General features: G+C 37.2%; 2 protein-coding genes across 4 annotated transcripts in view; one reads left to right on the top strand and one right to left on the bottom strand.

Annotated features, from left to right (window-relative positions):
- LOC119580869 (methylmalonyl-CoA mutase, mitochondrial-like) overlaps positions 1-11,814 on the top strand; it is a 21,691-nt gene extending 9,877 nt beyond the window's left edge. Inside the window, exons 13-17 of one of the 2 annotated variants that reach the window (XR_005229405.1) lie at positions 456-551; positions 877-1,024; positions 10,188-10,260; positions 10,448-10,591; positions 11,358-11,814. Coding sequence is in view for 1 of the 2 variants with exons in the window: in XM_037929085.1 (XP_037785013.1) it covers positions 456-575; positions 884-1,024; positions 10,188-10,260; positions 10,448-10,591; positions 11,358-11,437 (558 nt within the window). In the remaining variant the exon portion in view is untranslated. Of the gene's footprint in view, positions 1-455; positions 576-876; positions 1,025-10,187; positions 10,261-10,447; positions 10,592-11,357 lie in introns of both variants that reach the window. The other variant, XM_037929085.1, reaches the window with a different exon arrangement.
- LOC119580876 lies at positions 2,174-6,889 on the bottom strand. Of its 2 annotated transcripts, none has more exons than XM_037929105.1 (3): positions 6,629-6,889; positions 4,390-4,666; positions 2,174-4,119 (listed from the first exon to the last, which is right to left on the bottom strand). In XM_037929105.1, the coding sequence occupies exons 2-3, from the start codon at positions 4,641-4,643 to the stop codon at positions 2,613-2,615; spliced, it is 1,761 nt and encodes a 586-aa protein (XP_037785033.1). In that variant the 5' UTR covers positions 4,644-4,666; positions 6,629-6,889; the 3' UTR covers positions 2,174-2,612. The 2 variants fall into 2 exon arrangements, with proteins under 2 accessions (XP_037785033.1, XP_037785026.1); XM_037929098.1 differs by lacking the exon at positions 6,629-6,889 and adding an exon at positions 6,352-6,608.
- Positions 11,815-15,000: the final 3,186 nt, after the last annotated feature.

Genomic DNA, 15,000 nt, shown 5'->3' with positions numbered 1-15,000 from the left:
ACATTAAAAGGCAGGGTTTCTGGGTGATCAGTCCTTTGTGCTACACAAGACTTAGTCATGAAGGGAATCAATTATTAGTCATACCTATCTCACCTGTTTACCCTTTTCCTTTATTTTTGGATTTTTTTTTTTTCATTATTTTTTTAAAATAATATTATAATAATTATAAGATCAATGATAATAAGTATTGATATTATAACAATAAATAAATATCAAGGAAATAGGAAATTAGGTGAGGTCATGTCAGGCCTGCTAATTCTCTGGTGACTGAGCACTTATGAAGCCTTTGTACAACAAAATTCACAAAAAAAATGCAGTGGACAGTACATGTATATGTGTATAAAGGGTCAAGACTATCTCTTTGCAGGGTGGAATATTGTAATTGGACATTAAAAATAGTTTTGATGGGAGTTCAAGGTACTTTGTTTCCTAATTCTACTCTCTTTATCCCGCAGGTGTTTGGTCGTCACATTGCCTCTGACCGACTGGTCTCAGGGGCTTATAAGACGGAGTATGGGGAGCAGCAGGAATTAGCAGCAGTAACTGAAAAGGTATTCATTGAAGCACAAACACATGTAGAATAATGTGTCTTTGTTGTATTTTTTCTTTTTCTTTTCTTTTTTGTATTATTTTTTTTGTTAATTTTCACATTCTTTTATATGAGACAATATTATCTATAAGGTACACATGAGACTAAGTTATTAATAGAATAAAAAAAAGAGTGTACCAGTACTTTAAACATTCTCTAATGAAGGACATGATCAACCACACAAAACTCAAGACATGAAAAAAATTAAAAACTAAAGCAAGTACTACATGTGTTGTCCCAATCCTGCTCTTCCCAAAATTCCTCCTTCTCTCTCCTCACTCTGGCAGATTGAAGGAATTTGTTGAGAATGAAGGTCGTCGGCCCAGAATCCTCGTTGCCAAGATGGGTCAGGATGGACACGACCGTGGGGCGAAGGTCATTGCAACAGGATTTGCAGATTTAGGATTCGATGTTGATGTGGGACCCCTTTTCCAGGTAGGCAATACAACAGATGCAATGTGGATGTCACAAGTTGTTTTTGGGATGTGATACTTATGGGCTAGGACTATTCCTTGCTTTCTCTTTCTCTGGTAGGATTCTTAATCCATTGCTACCAGGACAAATATATATGCCATGTCCATTGTGATTTTAGTTGGCTTTGCACCAAGGAGTTAGTTAGTAAGCCTACCTGAGGGTACCTGACTACCTCATCCATGAATTCTTCTGGAAAAGCTTTTTTTAATGGTTTAAACCAGTGCCACCAGGAAAATATATTGTTCACTTGTAGCATTATTTTGTGAAACGTCTTTACACATAGATGGCTCTACAAGTGCTTAGCCAGCAAGGAGCCAATTAGTAGACCTTGTGACCTCACCTGATTTCACCTTTCTTTTTTTCTTTCTTTCTTTCTTTTTTTTCAAATGCTCCCAAAACTTCCAAAATCAAGGGAAAGGGTAAACATGTAAGATAGGTAGCTCTAGTTATTGGCTCATTGGTAACAAAGTACTTGTGGAGACATGTATGCATAAAGATAATTAATAAACTTCACTCAAAGTAGGCATGGCATGTAATGTATGAACGTGCCATCCCCAGTGGCATCAGGTCAATGTGTATATATTGTTAGAGTTATTACCATTATTTATGTTTTTGTTAATATAATATTGCTAACAATAGTAATAGCAGTATAAAAAAGAAGGTATTTTTTGAAATCTACAAAAAAGGTATGTCATCGACTCTTGTGGAGCCATCTTTATGTAAACAAAATGAACTAAAACCACAGTGGATGTTGCATATATATTTGCCCTCTCAGTGACAGCAGATTGATATTGAGGGATGTGATCAGTGGCTTAGACGAATTTGTGACTTTTCATTCCTTCTTTCCATTCTTTTTCTCCTTTTCCTGTATTGTCAATGCACACTCCTACTTCTCAGTCTTAATATTCTTATTCATAAGTTCACCCTATATTACAACATTCTTTCCTTCTCTCCTATCCTGTATTTGCTCCCATCTGTTTTTTACTTTTACTCTCACTCTTCTTGCTCTAGTTTCTTTCAATTTTTTTCTTCTTCTCTTTTTCTTATTTTCTATCTTTGTCTTTCTTTCTCAATCATTTCAATACCTAAGGAAGAAAAGGATAACCAATGTTATCTTGCATAACTTTTATTGGTGACGCTTGGTAAACACATTACCGCCATTGGATAGTCTGAAGACAAGAAGCTGCTGACCTTAGTATATAGTAAAGCTATTTCTCAGAATAATTTGTAGGCCTTCATTTAAAAATTTAAGAGTTATTTCCTAAGAAATTAAAACCTTTCTGCTAAAGATCACTGAGAAGCTTGGGATTGTATAGTACTTTTCATTTTTGAGGAGGTAGGTATTCATTTCAAACTCATTAGAAATTCTACTAAGAAGTTTAAAAATCATTAGAAAAGAAATAATTGGCTCTTGGTGTTAGTATGAAAGGTTTCTAAGAAACATAAATCATCAAAAATACACCACTATGAAATTATGTCTACATTTGCATGTGTTTTATGATGTGTCTGATTCTACCTGAAACCTGTTCGTCCCTGAGGTGCTGCATCATCACTGAGAACAGATTAGATAAATTGAATCTCCATACGTCTTCATGTCAGTCTGTATCATGACCATATGTCCCGCATGACTGTCAGAACTAGTGTTCGTGGTAATGTTAGAATTGGTTTGGACGGTCGTTGGCTGAGTGACTGAAATGTGTGGAGTAATAACTTGGCTGGCTACTGGGGTGACTGAAGGAGTTGTAATTATGTGGCTGTTGGTAGTGAGATTATGCGAGCTATTGGACTGAATGGTTTGGGGGGTGACAGTGTTAGTTGACATGGTGTGAGCATTCAGATTTGCAGGTATTGTCTGGGGAGTTATGCTTGTGGCAGGGATAGCATGTACAGAGACATTGTTGTGGGAGGCAGGTTGGAGGTTTGAACCAAAGGTGGTGATGGGAAGTGTCGAATTGATGTGGTTGTTTGTGACAACAGTTTGAGCAAATGATCCTAAGACATGACTGGATTGGTGTTGGGAAGAATTGTTGATTGGTGTGGATGAAGGCGAAGGAGAGTCAAGGTTGCCTGATGGTGCATAAGGCGGAGTCAGTCTGTCCTGATGTTGTGTTCCTGGCTGTTGTTGCTGATGAGTAGAGCAAGATAAAGCCTTCAGGTAGTTGTTGATGTGGGCTGTCAGGGCCTCCTGCTCATCAGAGTAAGAATCACCAGAAGGCTGAGAGATGCCCATCACCGGAAGACGAAGAGGTCTGTCATACAGTAGTTGGAAAGGGGATCCTGAAAGGCCCTTTTGATGGAATGTCCTATAAGCTAAAATCACCTGATTTAAAGATGTGTCCCAATAATACTGGTTTTGATTACTGTATTTCATCAAGGCACCGCACAAGACTGAATTATACCAGTAGTGCTCTATATACCCGTTTGGTTGAGAAGGTAGTATGGTTGACATTCTGATTGCGATGCCTATCATAGAACAAAGCTTCTCACTTAAACGTGCACAGAAATCAGGATTGTGTTTTGTCATTATCTCTTCTATTGACCCGTGTCGGCATATAGCCTCAACTAAGAAACTCCCAACTGATTCAGTTGTAAATTCTGATATTGCAGTTGCTTCCACCCACTTTGTTACACAGTCCGTAAGCACAACTATGAAACGTTTTCCTTTATGTGTTTCACTAAGGGGTCCTACTACATCCAGACCACACTGTGCCATTATGTGGTCTCGAAGCACTAATGACTGTGGCATCGACTGCTGGGGTACAGCCCCTTCACACTTAAACATAGTACATCCAGGTTCTTGAGGAGAGGGAACACTTGGCTCCAAGATGTTCCCAATCACATCAAGTCCTATTTGTTCAATAGCTTTGTCCACTATTTTGTGTGTGGATTTTACCCGAATTCCTCCTTCAGAGTCTTCCTGAGATGTATTTGAGTTTTTAGCTGCATTGGTCTGTTGTATGGCTTGGTCAATGCAGGTCTGGCACACCATCTTAACATAATTGTGGACATCTTTTGCTATTGTCTTCCAATAGTAATTTGTGCTTATCTTCTTGAGCCTACAAAGAAGAAAAGTAAAAAAGCATAAACCTTAATGTCAAGGATTTGAAACAAATTTGATATGTATATGCACATGCTTGTGTACACTTTTTTATAAACATAGTTGTAATATTCAGAATAAATAGAACTATTCTAGTCCATTCCATAATCATTATTGATAAATTACCCATTATTATTGGTCATAGCACATCTGTAAAACATGATATTTTTCATTGCTTTGAAATTTAACAACAGTAATATTACTATATTTATAAAACAAGCACACTCACGTTCTATTAATCCCATGGTGCTTGCCATCGGCCTGTATGTGGCACTTTTCAATGACCCGATTCTTATCCTTGACTCCTTTTACTGCCAACAAGGCTCCATACTTCTTGTGATTGTAGTAGAGCTCGTCCTTGCAGCATAAGAAAGGACGGCATTTCTTACGCCAGTTGCTGCGACTGTCTTTCGACTTAATGCTCTCAGGGTATTTGTTCTTAGAGAGGTAGGTCAGGATTTCTTCAAATTCCTGTTCATCCATTGCTCAAAGGATGGATGTATGGCCTGCAGAAAGAGAATTTTTTAATGGCCAAAGTAAAGTACGTTTTATAAATTTGGGGTGATTGCTGAATTTTTTTTATTATTATTATTATTATTATTATGTAAGAGGATTGATAATGAGCATATTTTTAAACATATCAGAGATACATAAAACTAATAAATATTGTAAAGGATACCAGTTACAGGAAATGTTATTTGTGGCTTACTTTTAAAATTTGCTCAATCTTAACATCTTTTATAATAGTACTTTTTTTTTACTTTTTTTCCCATTTCAAAGTCAAATATATTTTTATTACACAATACAAAAGGCCATTATTTAATTTTTAAAGATTATGAAATTAAACTTAAGGAATAAACAAATGTGTATATATATATATATATATATATATATATATATATATATATATATATATATATATATATATATATATATATATATATATTGAAATGCATTATTTTAGGTAAGTTGTATGCAAATGGATATGGATCTAAATACTCTCCCTGATAAGGAGTCTTACGAGTATTTTTTATTATTATTATTATTATTATTATTATTATTATTATTATTGTTGTTGTCTTTTTTTTTCTACATGAAAATAAGGAAAGTGATCAAATATCTTAATTGGTATATATAATTATAATATTTATAGATAGACAGATAGTTAGATATAGATATATAATGTCTCTATCAAATCCTCATTACTTGGAACACTACACAATATGCACAAAGCTTAGACTAGCATGTTGGTTTTATCTGAATGAAAATGGCTATTTGAAAATCCACCTTTTTTATCATAAATATTAGTATATTATATACATTTTCTTTGTGTGAAACCTTGCCAGTACTGGCCAGACAAAACCAAGTTCAGTTTTTCAAACATCTTATACTCGCTGTTGTCTTGATAATGTCTGTTATTGTTGTTTCTAGTCTAGTACTACTGATGTACTGGTTAATATGAAAATTATCGATGACACCTAGTACATACACAGGAAACTCAAGTTCAGTTATGAATGTTACCTGTTGTTAACTATCAGCAGAACAGTACTTTGTTTATGCTTAGGAATGAATCTGAATTTGTGCCGTGCATCATTTAATTTGATTGAAAACGTGAGGTCTTGTGTATATGTAATGAATTTTAAAGTATTTTTCATTTTAACCCTGTGTAGGAAAATTATATGATGTATTTGAGAAATTTACTCAAAATTCCTTGACAACACTGGTTTAGGGTTTTAAAATATTTGTCTTTTCCCCTTTCCTTTCATAATGCTGTATCCAGATATATAAAACAAAAATCCTAGTGTATAAAGTAACAAATATTGCAGTTTGCAACACCAGATAACATTGCATTAGCAATTGAACAGATTAAAAATAAAAAATAAAAAAAGCTATGAACAAAATCACAGTCAGTCTCAAAACAAGAATAATATATATATAAACGAAATAAGGGAAACAAGAACAATTGAGCCATGCACACAAGACAAAAATTATAAAGTTTATATTAAACTTGTGTAGATTTCTACCATCAAAATAAACATTCAGTTTAATAATAGCAAATAACAGTTTAACACCGTATATAAGACAAATTCTTCGTTGTACCCTGTTCCCAATCCAACATCCTTATCCACCCGATCCATTAAGCAAGTTCGAAAAAAAGGAGAGAGAAGGTAACGTCCGCCTTCCTTCCCACCTGCACATAGTCCGGCGGGGACAGAGTGGCACAGGTGTGGTGGCCCGTCGTTAGCACACAACACTGGCAAGGCTTTGATGGTGTTGTTAGTATCCCTCTGTGTTTGTGGGTCTCTCTCTCTCTCTCTCTATCACTCTCGCTCTCGCTCGCTCGCGCTCTCTCTCTCTCTCTCTGGCTCTTCCTCTATCCTCTCTTGCTCTCGAGCCTCTCTTTCTTTTCCTCTCTTTCTCTCTCTCTCCCACTCAGCGGAGGTTACAGAGCTGCCAACCCAACCCACCCTAGAGTGTTTCCGCCTCCCTTTTCGGGCCCGAGGGAGGCACGGGCGTGCGGTTTCGGGCGGGGCCTCGTCCATGGCGCCGGGGCGGGAGGGCGAGGGCGTCCCCGGAGGTCGAGGGAGGTCACGCGAGGCCGAGGAGGTACGGATGTGACGAGGTTGGCAGCATGATATCACGACGCGGCCGCCATTGGTCCGCGGGCGCCGCCGCTCGCAACGCTGTCCGGCCGCCTCCGCTCCTGCTCTGCTCCTCGGGGGAATCCTCTCTTGCTAGGCTGCTTCCGGGGGCTTCTTGTGGGGCTCTAGAGAGCTCCCTTTAAATGATTGGGGTTTTGGTTAGGTTTCGGAAGGGGATTCGGGGTTTGAAGAAGAATTGAATGGGTTGTACTAAACGCCGTCCTGTCGTTGGCAACGCTGCCGCCTAAGCGGATTTGGCGCTTCCTAAATATTGGCGATTATTAAATTTCGGTGCAGTATGGGCAATGTAGAAGATTAATCGCCGCGAGGGGAAAAGTTGATTGGCACCCCGATGACTTGTTCTACGCAAAGAGATAAAATTTTACGACTCAGGTACATACTGAAATTGCCTCGCCAAATTTCATGCGAGTTTGTGAGCGGCTGTGTAAAGTTGACCCCCCTCGGAAGGCGTCGCCGTTAGGCCTCCCCTGCTTGTCCGACATCTTATGCATTAACACTTTACATTCCTGTATACGTTCCCACATTCCGATGATAGATTGCTATTCATAATTAGGCCTGTCGTAGATACATTTTTTTTTTCTCCACTCCCGATTTAAAAAAGAGAGAGAAATGGTAATCCATTGTTGACATTCCGTGACGAGCTCATATCTGGACACGTTCTGCATCACGCCTGTGCAAACTTTTGTGCATCTCCTAGCACGTCAGCTTTAAGTAAAATGCACATGTATCGGTCTGGGAAATTCCCTAAACAGCTACCACATTAAAGTTGAACTTCACCTATCAAGTTAAACTGCCTTTCGACGCTGTAAAAATGAGAGTCTGTTTCACCATAGATACAAAAAAAAAAAACGGTTGTTATTATTGCAATAGTGTGTGTGCGTGCGCGCGCGGGCGTGAATGTGTATGTAATGTATATTATGGATGTATCCAGAAATATATGTTCTATATGCAGGCTCTTGCTTCATCTTGACTCATATCTCGTTTTGTGCAACACTAACTTGAACTTTTCATAGACAAAAATGTGTGTGGATTCGTAGACGGATTCGTTTCGAAAGACATCATACTAATTACATGCCTTGGTAGTATTGGTTTAAGCAAAGTCAGTGTATTTATGTTGTTAACAATGCAATAATTACTCATTAATGTAATTTATTATGGATTCACTCTCGCTCTCCACTCACTCGCCCACTTCATTTATTATGGATTCACTCTCGCTCTCGCTCTCCACTCACTCGCTCACTTATTCACTCATTCACTTACTTTCTCACCCACCCTCCCTCCCTCTCTCTCCATTCCCCTTCACTCTCTCTCTCTCTCTCTCTCTCTCTCTCTCTCTCTCTCTCTCTCTCTCTCTCTCTCTCTCTCTCTCTCTCTCTCTCTCCACACACACACACACACACACACACACACACACACACACACACACACACACACATATATCTATATATATATATATATATATATATATATATATATATATATATATATATATATATATATATATAATGTGTGTGTGTGTCTCTCTCTCTCTATTTCTCGCTTTTCCTCTCTCTCTCCCCCATCCTCTCTCTCTCTCTCTCTCTCTCCTCTCTCTCTTTTCTCTCTCTCTCTCTCTCTCTCTCTCTCTCTCTCTCTCTCTCTCTCTCTCTCTCTCTCTCTCTCTCTCTCTCCCTCTCTCCCTCTCTCCCTCCTCCCCTCCCTTCCTTTGCCACCTTCCTTCTCATTCCTGCTACCCCCTCCCCCCTTTTCAATTATTGTATCTACCCACGACCATTTTCTTCCCTCCCCACTCTCGCATTATTTGTATATTTGACATTAAGTGTTGTGATAATACATGCGTTCAGTTATTAGAATTTTATACCGCTTGTCCTCCACGCTCCTCCTCCCTCCTCCTCTTCCTCCCACCGCCCTCCTCCTCCTCCTCTCCTCCCCCCCCTCCTCCTCTCTCCTCCCCCGCCTCCTCCTCCTCCTCCCTCCTTCTCCCCCCTTCTCATCTTCATCCTCCCTCCTCCTCCCTCCTCATCCTCATCCTCCTTCCTCCTCTTTCCTCTTTCCTCCTCCACTACCCCCTCAAAAAGGGCTTACATGGTGGGTCAATACAAGCTTAGCCTGTCTATGCCTCGGGATTTCGAAGTGTTCATCATGTGGCAAGTTAGCGTGAGGGGGAAAGGTGGGGAGACCCGTATGGAGTGCTGTCAGGGGGCTACTATTGGGTTATGGGGAGAGGGGACTGAGAGTTCCGTATGGGGGGCTGTCAGGAACTACTGTTAAAGGTTGACAGCTCCTTAAGAGGTCGAAAAGAGGCTGCTGTCGGGGACTGTTATGTGTTAATAGCACATGGGGGAAAGGTTGGGCGTTTAAGGACTGTTAGGACTACTTTGAAGGGAAAGATCCGTACGGGGTCTTTCAGGGACTGTAATATGTTAATTTGTCCATCGCACATGATGACTGTTTGGAAAATGTGTTCATGGTTTTGTCTTGTTTAGATTTCTTCCCCTAATAACAGTTGGTGGTGGAAAGGAAACCACAAGTGAAAACCAAACGCTGTGACCACAGAATTGCAACGAGATGCAGACACAACCACGAGAGACACAAAACAGTGTTGGTCTTTTGCATATCATTATGGTTGAATTTAATTTTCATTGTGTAATTACAGCGATTGATTTTCATGTGAGATTGTAATCCCCCCCCCCCCTCTCCCTTTACTGTTCGGTGGTTCGGGTGTGAAGCGTTTTTTTTTTTATTATTATTATTATTATGGCCCGTGCTCTTTGTGCCGTCGGTGTGCTTATTTGTTTGTGTAAAAACGGTTATTTCGTGATAGGCACACCGGATGGGGGGAAATGGTGAGACTACCGTATTCAAAAATGCATAGGACTAATTTGTATTTTTTATGCTGTTTAAGGTGAGTCTTTTTCAGTTTCCGTAGAAGGACGAAATAGGTGAGCTTCATAATTGCGGTTACGGAGGTGTTTTCGTTTGTGTTCTACTTGTGTGCTGTGTGGTGGTTGGGATGTGACGCGTTTGTAAGTCTAGTTCACGTTCATTGTGTTGTGTTGTGTGTGTGTGTGTGTGTGTGTGTGTGTGTGTGGTGTGTTTTGATTGAATCTTCTGGTCAGGTAGCAGCACAGAATTCCTTAATCTTGTTTCATAAAAGCTTTCAGTGAAATGAAACGATGTGGGGATTTCATATAGGCGACAATAATGAACGAGAAAATGCAAGAATTCAATATTCCAAAAGTAAACCCACTCCATCATCAAAAGTCCCCCCTTTTTTTCTCTCTCAACGATAATGTATTTTGATTAAATGCCATTTTTACCTTTTTTTATGTATTTATTTATTCGTTTTCGCCCTCTTCGCCAGACTCCGGCAGAAGTGGCCCAGCAGGCTATAGACGCCGACGTGCACGTGGTAGGGGCCTCGTCCTTGGCAGCAGGTAAATTTTCGTGTCCTTTCACAGTCAGGATCTCCAAGCAGTATTTCTGTTGGATCTCAATTAGTTTCTTTCAATCTTGTTAGAATTTTTCTTCCATTCATTATCTTTTTTTTATTATTCATATTTCATAATACGAATGAGCTCACATTTTTTTACTTACTTATTTACTTTCTTTACTTACGTACAGGTCACCGCACGCTCGTCCCGGAGTTGGTGAAGGCCCTGGCTGACCTGGGTCGACCTGACATCCTGGTCATCGCGGGCGGAGTCATCCCTCCCCAGGACTACGATTTCCTCAGAGAAGCTGGAGTGGCTGCTATTTTCGGGCCAGGTAAGGGAGGTTGGATGGTCCTGTCTGTGCGTTTCAACTTTTTTTAAAGTTTAGTTTAGTTTGGTTTGGTTTGGTTTGGGTTTATCTTAGGTTAGCATGGTTTTTGTTACTTTTTTTTCCTTTTTTTTTTTTTTCTTTCCTTCTCTTCTCTTTTTCTCTCTTTTTTTTTCTCTCTCTCTCTTTTTCTCTCTCTCTTTTCTCTCCCTCTCTCTCCCTTTTTTTCTCTCTCTTTTTTCTCTGTCTTCTCTCCCTCTCTCTCTTCTCTTTCCCTCCTCTCCCTCCTCCCTCTCTCCCTCCTCCTCCCTTTCCGCTCTCTCTCCCTCCCTCCCTCCCTCCCTCCCTCCCTCCCTCCCTCCCTCCCTCCCTCCCTCTCTCTCCCCCCTTCCTCCCTCTCTCTCTCTCTCTCTGTCTCTCTCTCACCCTTTGTCTCTCTCTCGCTCGCTCGCTCTCTGGCTCTCCACTTCTTTATCTCTCCCTTTCTCTTTCTCTTTCTCTCTCTCCTGTCGTTGTTTGATGATCATTATTATTGTTGTTGTTATTGTTATTGTTATTATCATTATTATTGTTATTATTATTATTATTATTATTATTATTATTATTGTTATTATTATTATTATTATTAATGTTATTATCGTAATCATAACCGTTTATTGATATAATTAATGTTATTGTTATCATTATCCATATTTTTTATGACCAGTACTTCTATGGTTATTTTCTCAAATCACCATGATTGTCTCTATTAACATTCCTGTTATTATTGCAGGCACACGAATTCCCGTAGCTGCTCTGGATGTGCTTGACCTTATCACAGTGTCTTTGAAGAAGCGAGAGGCAGTGAATTAACCCGATGATTAGCATTTTATTAATATGATTCATTAGATTAAAACCTAGGGCATTTTTGTCTTTTCTATTTGGCAAGGTCTGTAACTTTAGGGTGATTCCTGAAACGTATATAGTCTTTTTTATTGAAAATTTGATGTATATTTGTATAGCTTCAGTTTGGTTGGGATTTTTTTTATTATATTTTCAGTAGGACTGTATTGCCACATAGGGAAGTAGATGGTTGTAATAAATAAGATAGGTAGATTATTCTTTTTGGCAAAAAATTCGTTTATTTCACTTACATTTGTTAGGAGGTATGTATCTAACATATTTTTGTTGTATATGTATGTATATTGAGGTAGATTATAGACATATATTAAAAGTTATTTTGAATTGCACATGGCGTTTTGTGTCATCCTTTACCATCATTACTAAAAAAGAAAATTGAGATAATTAAAGGTAATTTAGATTCGTGCATAGTAAATTGATAAATTGCTATATTGGGTTTATAAACTGTGTCGGTTTGTTATTCTCTACAATATGTAGTTTTTTATGTTTCTCCCTTTTCCTACACCCCACGGTCAGACAGGCAAGTTTTTTTTTACTTTTTCATATTATTCAATATTGTTTACCGGAGTTTGATACACCTTTTTATCAATTCAAGTAAATTTTGCATTTTTTTTACTTTTTGCATTATCATTGATCAAAACTATGAGGAGTAAAAGGTTATTCTAGTGATATGCCAATTTTTCTGCAATATTCTGCAGAATAACCTCAGACCTTTTATCTAATATCTAAGATTAGATATTTTAGTGATATTCGCTCGGGATTAATTCCAGTAAAAGAAAAGGTCTGTTCATTAAGGAATTCCCTTTGATTTCTTCACTTTTCTTTATTTCTGTTTTGTCCGTCCCCGTATCTAACATTGTTTTAAAGGTATGAATGAGACTGAATATCTTTACAATCTTTCTCATTCATACCTTTTGTGCATTTGTCAACATGAATACGGTTCATCTAACATTGTTTTTGTCTTAGGATTATTTTCCTGTGCCGTGATTCTGAATGCAAATATGATTTTTTTTTAATATGTAGCTAAATATGAATGTTGATTATTATAGACAAATTCACTGAAATGGCCCTTATTTCTTCAGCGTGCGTGAGTGTGTGTGGGTGGGTGGGTGGGTGGGTGAGTGAGTGAGTGAGTGAGTGTGTGTGTGTGTGTGTGTGTGTGTGTGTGTGTGTGTGTTTTCCAATTCTAATAAATAACCAGTCAAAGTATGTGTGTGTGAACAATTGTGTGTGCGTGTGTCTGTGTGTGCGCATATACATACAGATTGAGATATCGGTTTCGTAACGTTTTTCCTTCGGTTACATATCCATCGTGTTTGCCCATTTTCTTTTTTCATAAATGAAAGAAAACGTTTTTAATTTTATGGGCACCTCATCTAAATATGGGGAGAAACCCTTGCTTATGTTAATTATTCTGTTTAATCTGTCAGAATGAAATCTTATAAGTCAATGGAGAGCAGTGGCCGTTTTCTTAGTCAAAAAAATATTATTATTATTATTATTATTACTATTATTATTATTATTATTATTGTTTGTTGTTGTTATGATTATTATTATTATTATTATTATTGTTTATTGTTGTTGTTGTTATTATTACTATTATTATCATTATTATTATTATAATTATTATTATAATAATAATAATTATTATTATTATTATTATTACAATAATCATTATTATTATTATCGTTACCATCATCATCTACACCATTATTATAATTTTATTTATTATCATTATCATTGTTTCATCGTCACTATCATATTATCATTATATCATCATTATCACTATTATGTTCATGGGAAAAACATGGTCTATCTTCCTTTTTGTTTTCCTGTTCATTCTTGATGTGTAAAAATAGTTTCGTTCTTGGGTATTTAGTAATTGGTTTGACAAACCACTCTCGTTATTATGGAAATACGTTTTGTTTTCCTATTTTTTTCTGCCTAGTATAAACCGAAATAAACCGAAGTTCAGGAAATTGTAAAAAACACGTAGATATCCATAAGGCATATTTAAACAATTATTTTTATAAGATGCTGGTATTCTATGTCTACGTGTTCCATATAATTCTTCTTGTCCCCAAGAGTACGTGGCGATAAAAAAAAAAGTTCTAATCGTTATTATTATCATGATTATTATATCACTGTTATTATTGTTTTTGATATTATTTTTTTATTCTTTTATCATCATCACCACCACCATCATCACCACGACCACCACCACCATATAATTACGGTATTTATTGTCATTATTATCGTTATCATCATTATAATTATATTATCCTTATCATTTTTTTATCATTATCACTACTATTGTTACCATTATCATCACCATCATCATCATTACTTATAAATAGAAACGAAAATACAAGTAGTCACGTGTTTGACAGTAAAAAAAAAAAAAATACCGTCTTCATTCTCCAAAATTCTGCGGTAAGTAAACCCACATTTCATGTATATAGCCTAAACAAACCTTGCCCTGAAGTTTCCCCTAAAATGAAAGAGAAAATGAATTGAAAATGTTTAAGGTGAGTCATATTTAGAGTAACAGAATAATAGTAACAATAATGATGATAATAGTAGTAGTAGTAATAATAATAATGATAGTATTGATTATATTAATTATATTAATGATAATAATAAAAAATAATAGTAATGATAATAACGATAATAATAACCATGGCGTTTCACTTGGATTCGTATGTTGTCGCTTACTTTTTCCTTTCAGTTTAAAAATTCTGGAAACCAAAAACCACAGCCACAGGAAATAAAAAGAATCCACGCTAAAGTGGGTGCCTTTATCTCTGAAGACAGCTTGTGGACCGCAAGCATGTGTCATTACAGCACGTGTTTAGGTATGTGTACTAACATGTAATACGTAATTTTTTTTTTTACATGTACTAACGTTAAACGTGTGTGGATATTTGACATGCATTAACTTTTGGCATGCATTCACATTCGACATTCATATACTTTTAGCTTGTATTAACTTTTGCTCTTTTTTTTTTTTTTTTTTTTTTTTTTTTTTTTTTTTTTTTTTTTTTTTTTTTGAGGGGGGAGGCACTATCAACTTTGGATATGCATTAACCATTAACCATATCAACTAATGAGAAGATGCTTATTATTTTAGCTTCTCACGTTCCACATCCTTGCCATCGTGACCAGCGTCTTTGTCAATCAGCCAACTGCCACTCCATCATAACCAGTTATTCAGCCAATCTGTCAGTCAGTTAACCAGTCATTGAATCAGCTTCTCCTTCCGCCAGTCCATCTGTTAGTCAGTCACTCAGTCAACGAGCCAATCGATTGGTCAGTTAGTCAGGCAGTCAGTCGACTACTTTTATATTTATTCAGTTGTTCAGCCAGAGACATATAATTAAGCTGCCTGTCAACACAATGCAGATGATGATAATTGATAGCCCATTGATACTTTTAATTAGCTTGAATTATGGTTATTTGTGAGTATTGACGTTGCGGTGAATTGCAATTTTATGAAGAAATTTGAAAATATTTCT

The sequence above is a fragment of the Penaeus monodon genome, chromosome 2 (genome assembly GCF_015228065.2).
Source record: "Penaeus monodon isolate SGIC_2016 chromosome 2, NSTDA_Pmon_1, whole genome shotgun sequence".
NCBI classification, from domain to species: Eukaryota; Metazoa; Arthropoda; class Malacostraca; order Decapoda; family Penaeidae; genus Penaeus; species Penaeus monodon.
The sequence above is the reverse complement of the archived record's forward strand: the minus strand, read 5'-3'. Positions and strand labels throughout refer to the sequence as shown.

Excerpts from the sequence above, each read along its gene's own strand:
- LOC119580876 (XM_037929105.1), bottom strand. The coding sequence starts at position 4,643 with ATGGATGAACAGGAATTTGAAGAAATCCTGACCTACCTCTCTAAGAAC. Across the intron at positions 4,120-4,389 it reads CACCATGGGATTAATAGAAC|GCTCAAGAAGATAAGCACAA; the intron begins GTGAGTGTGCTT and ends TCTTCTTTGTAG.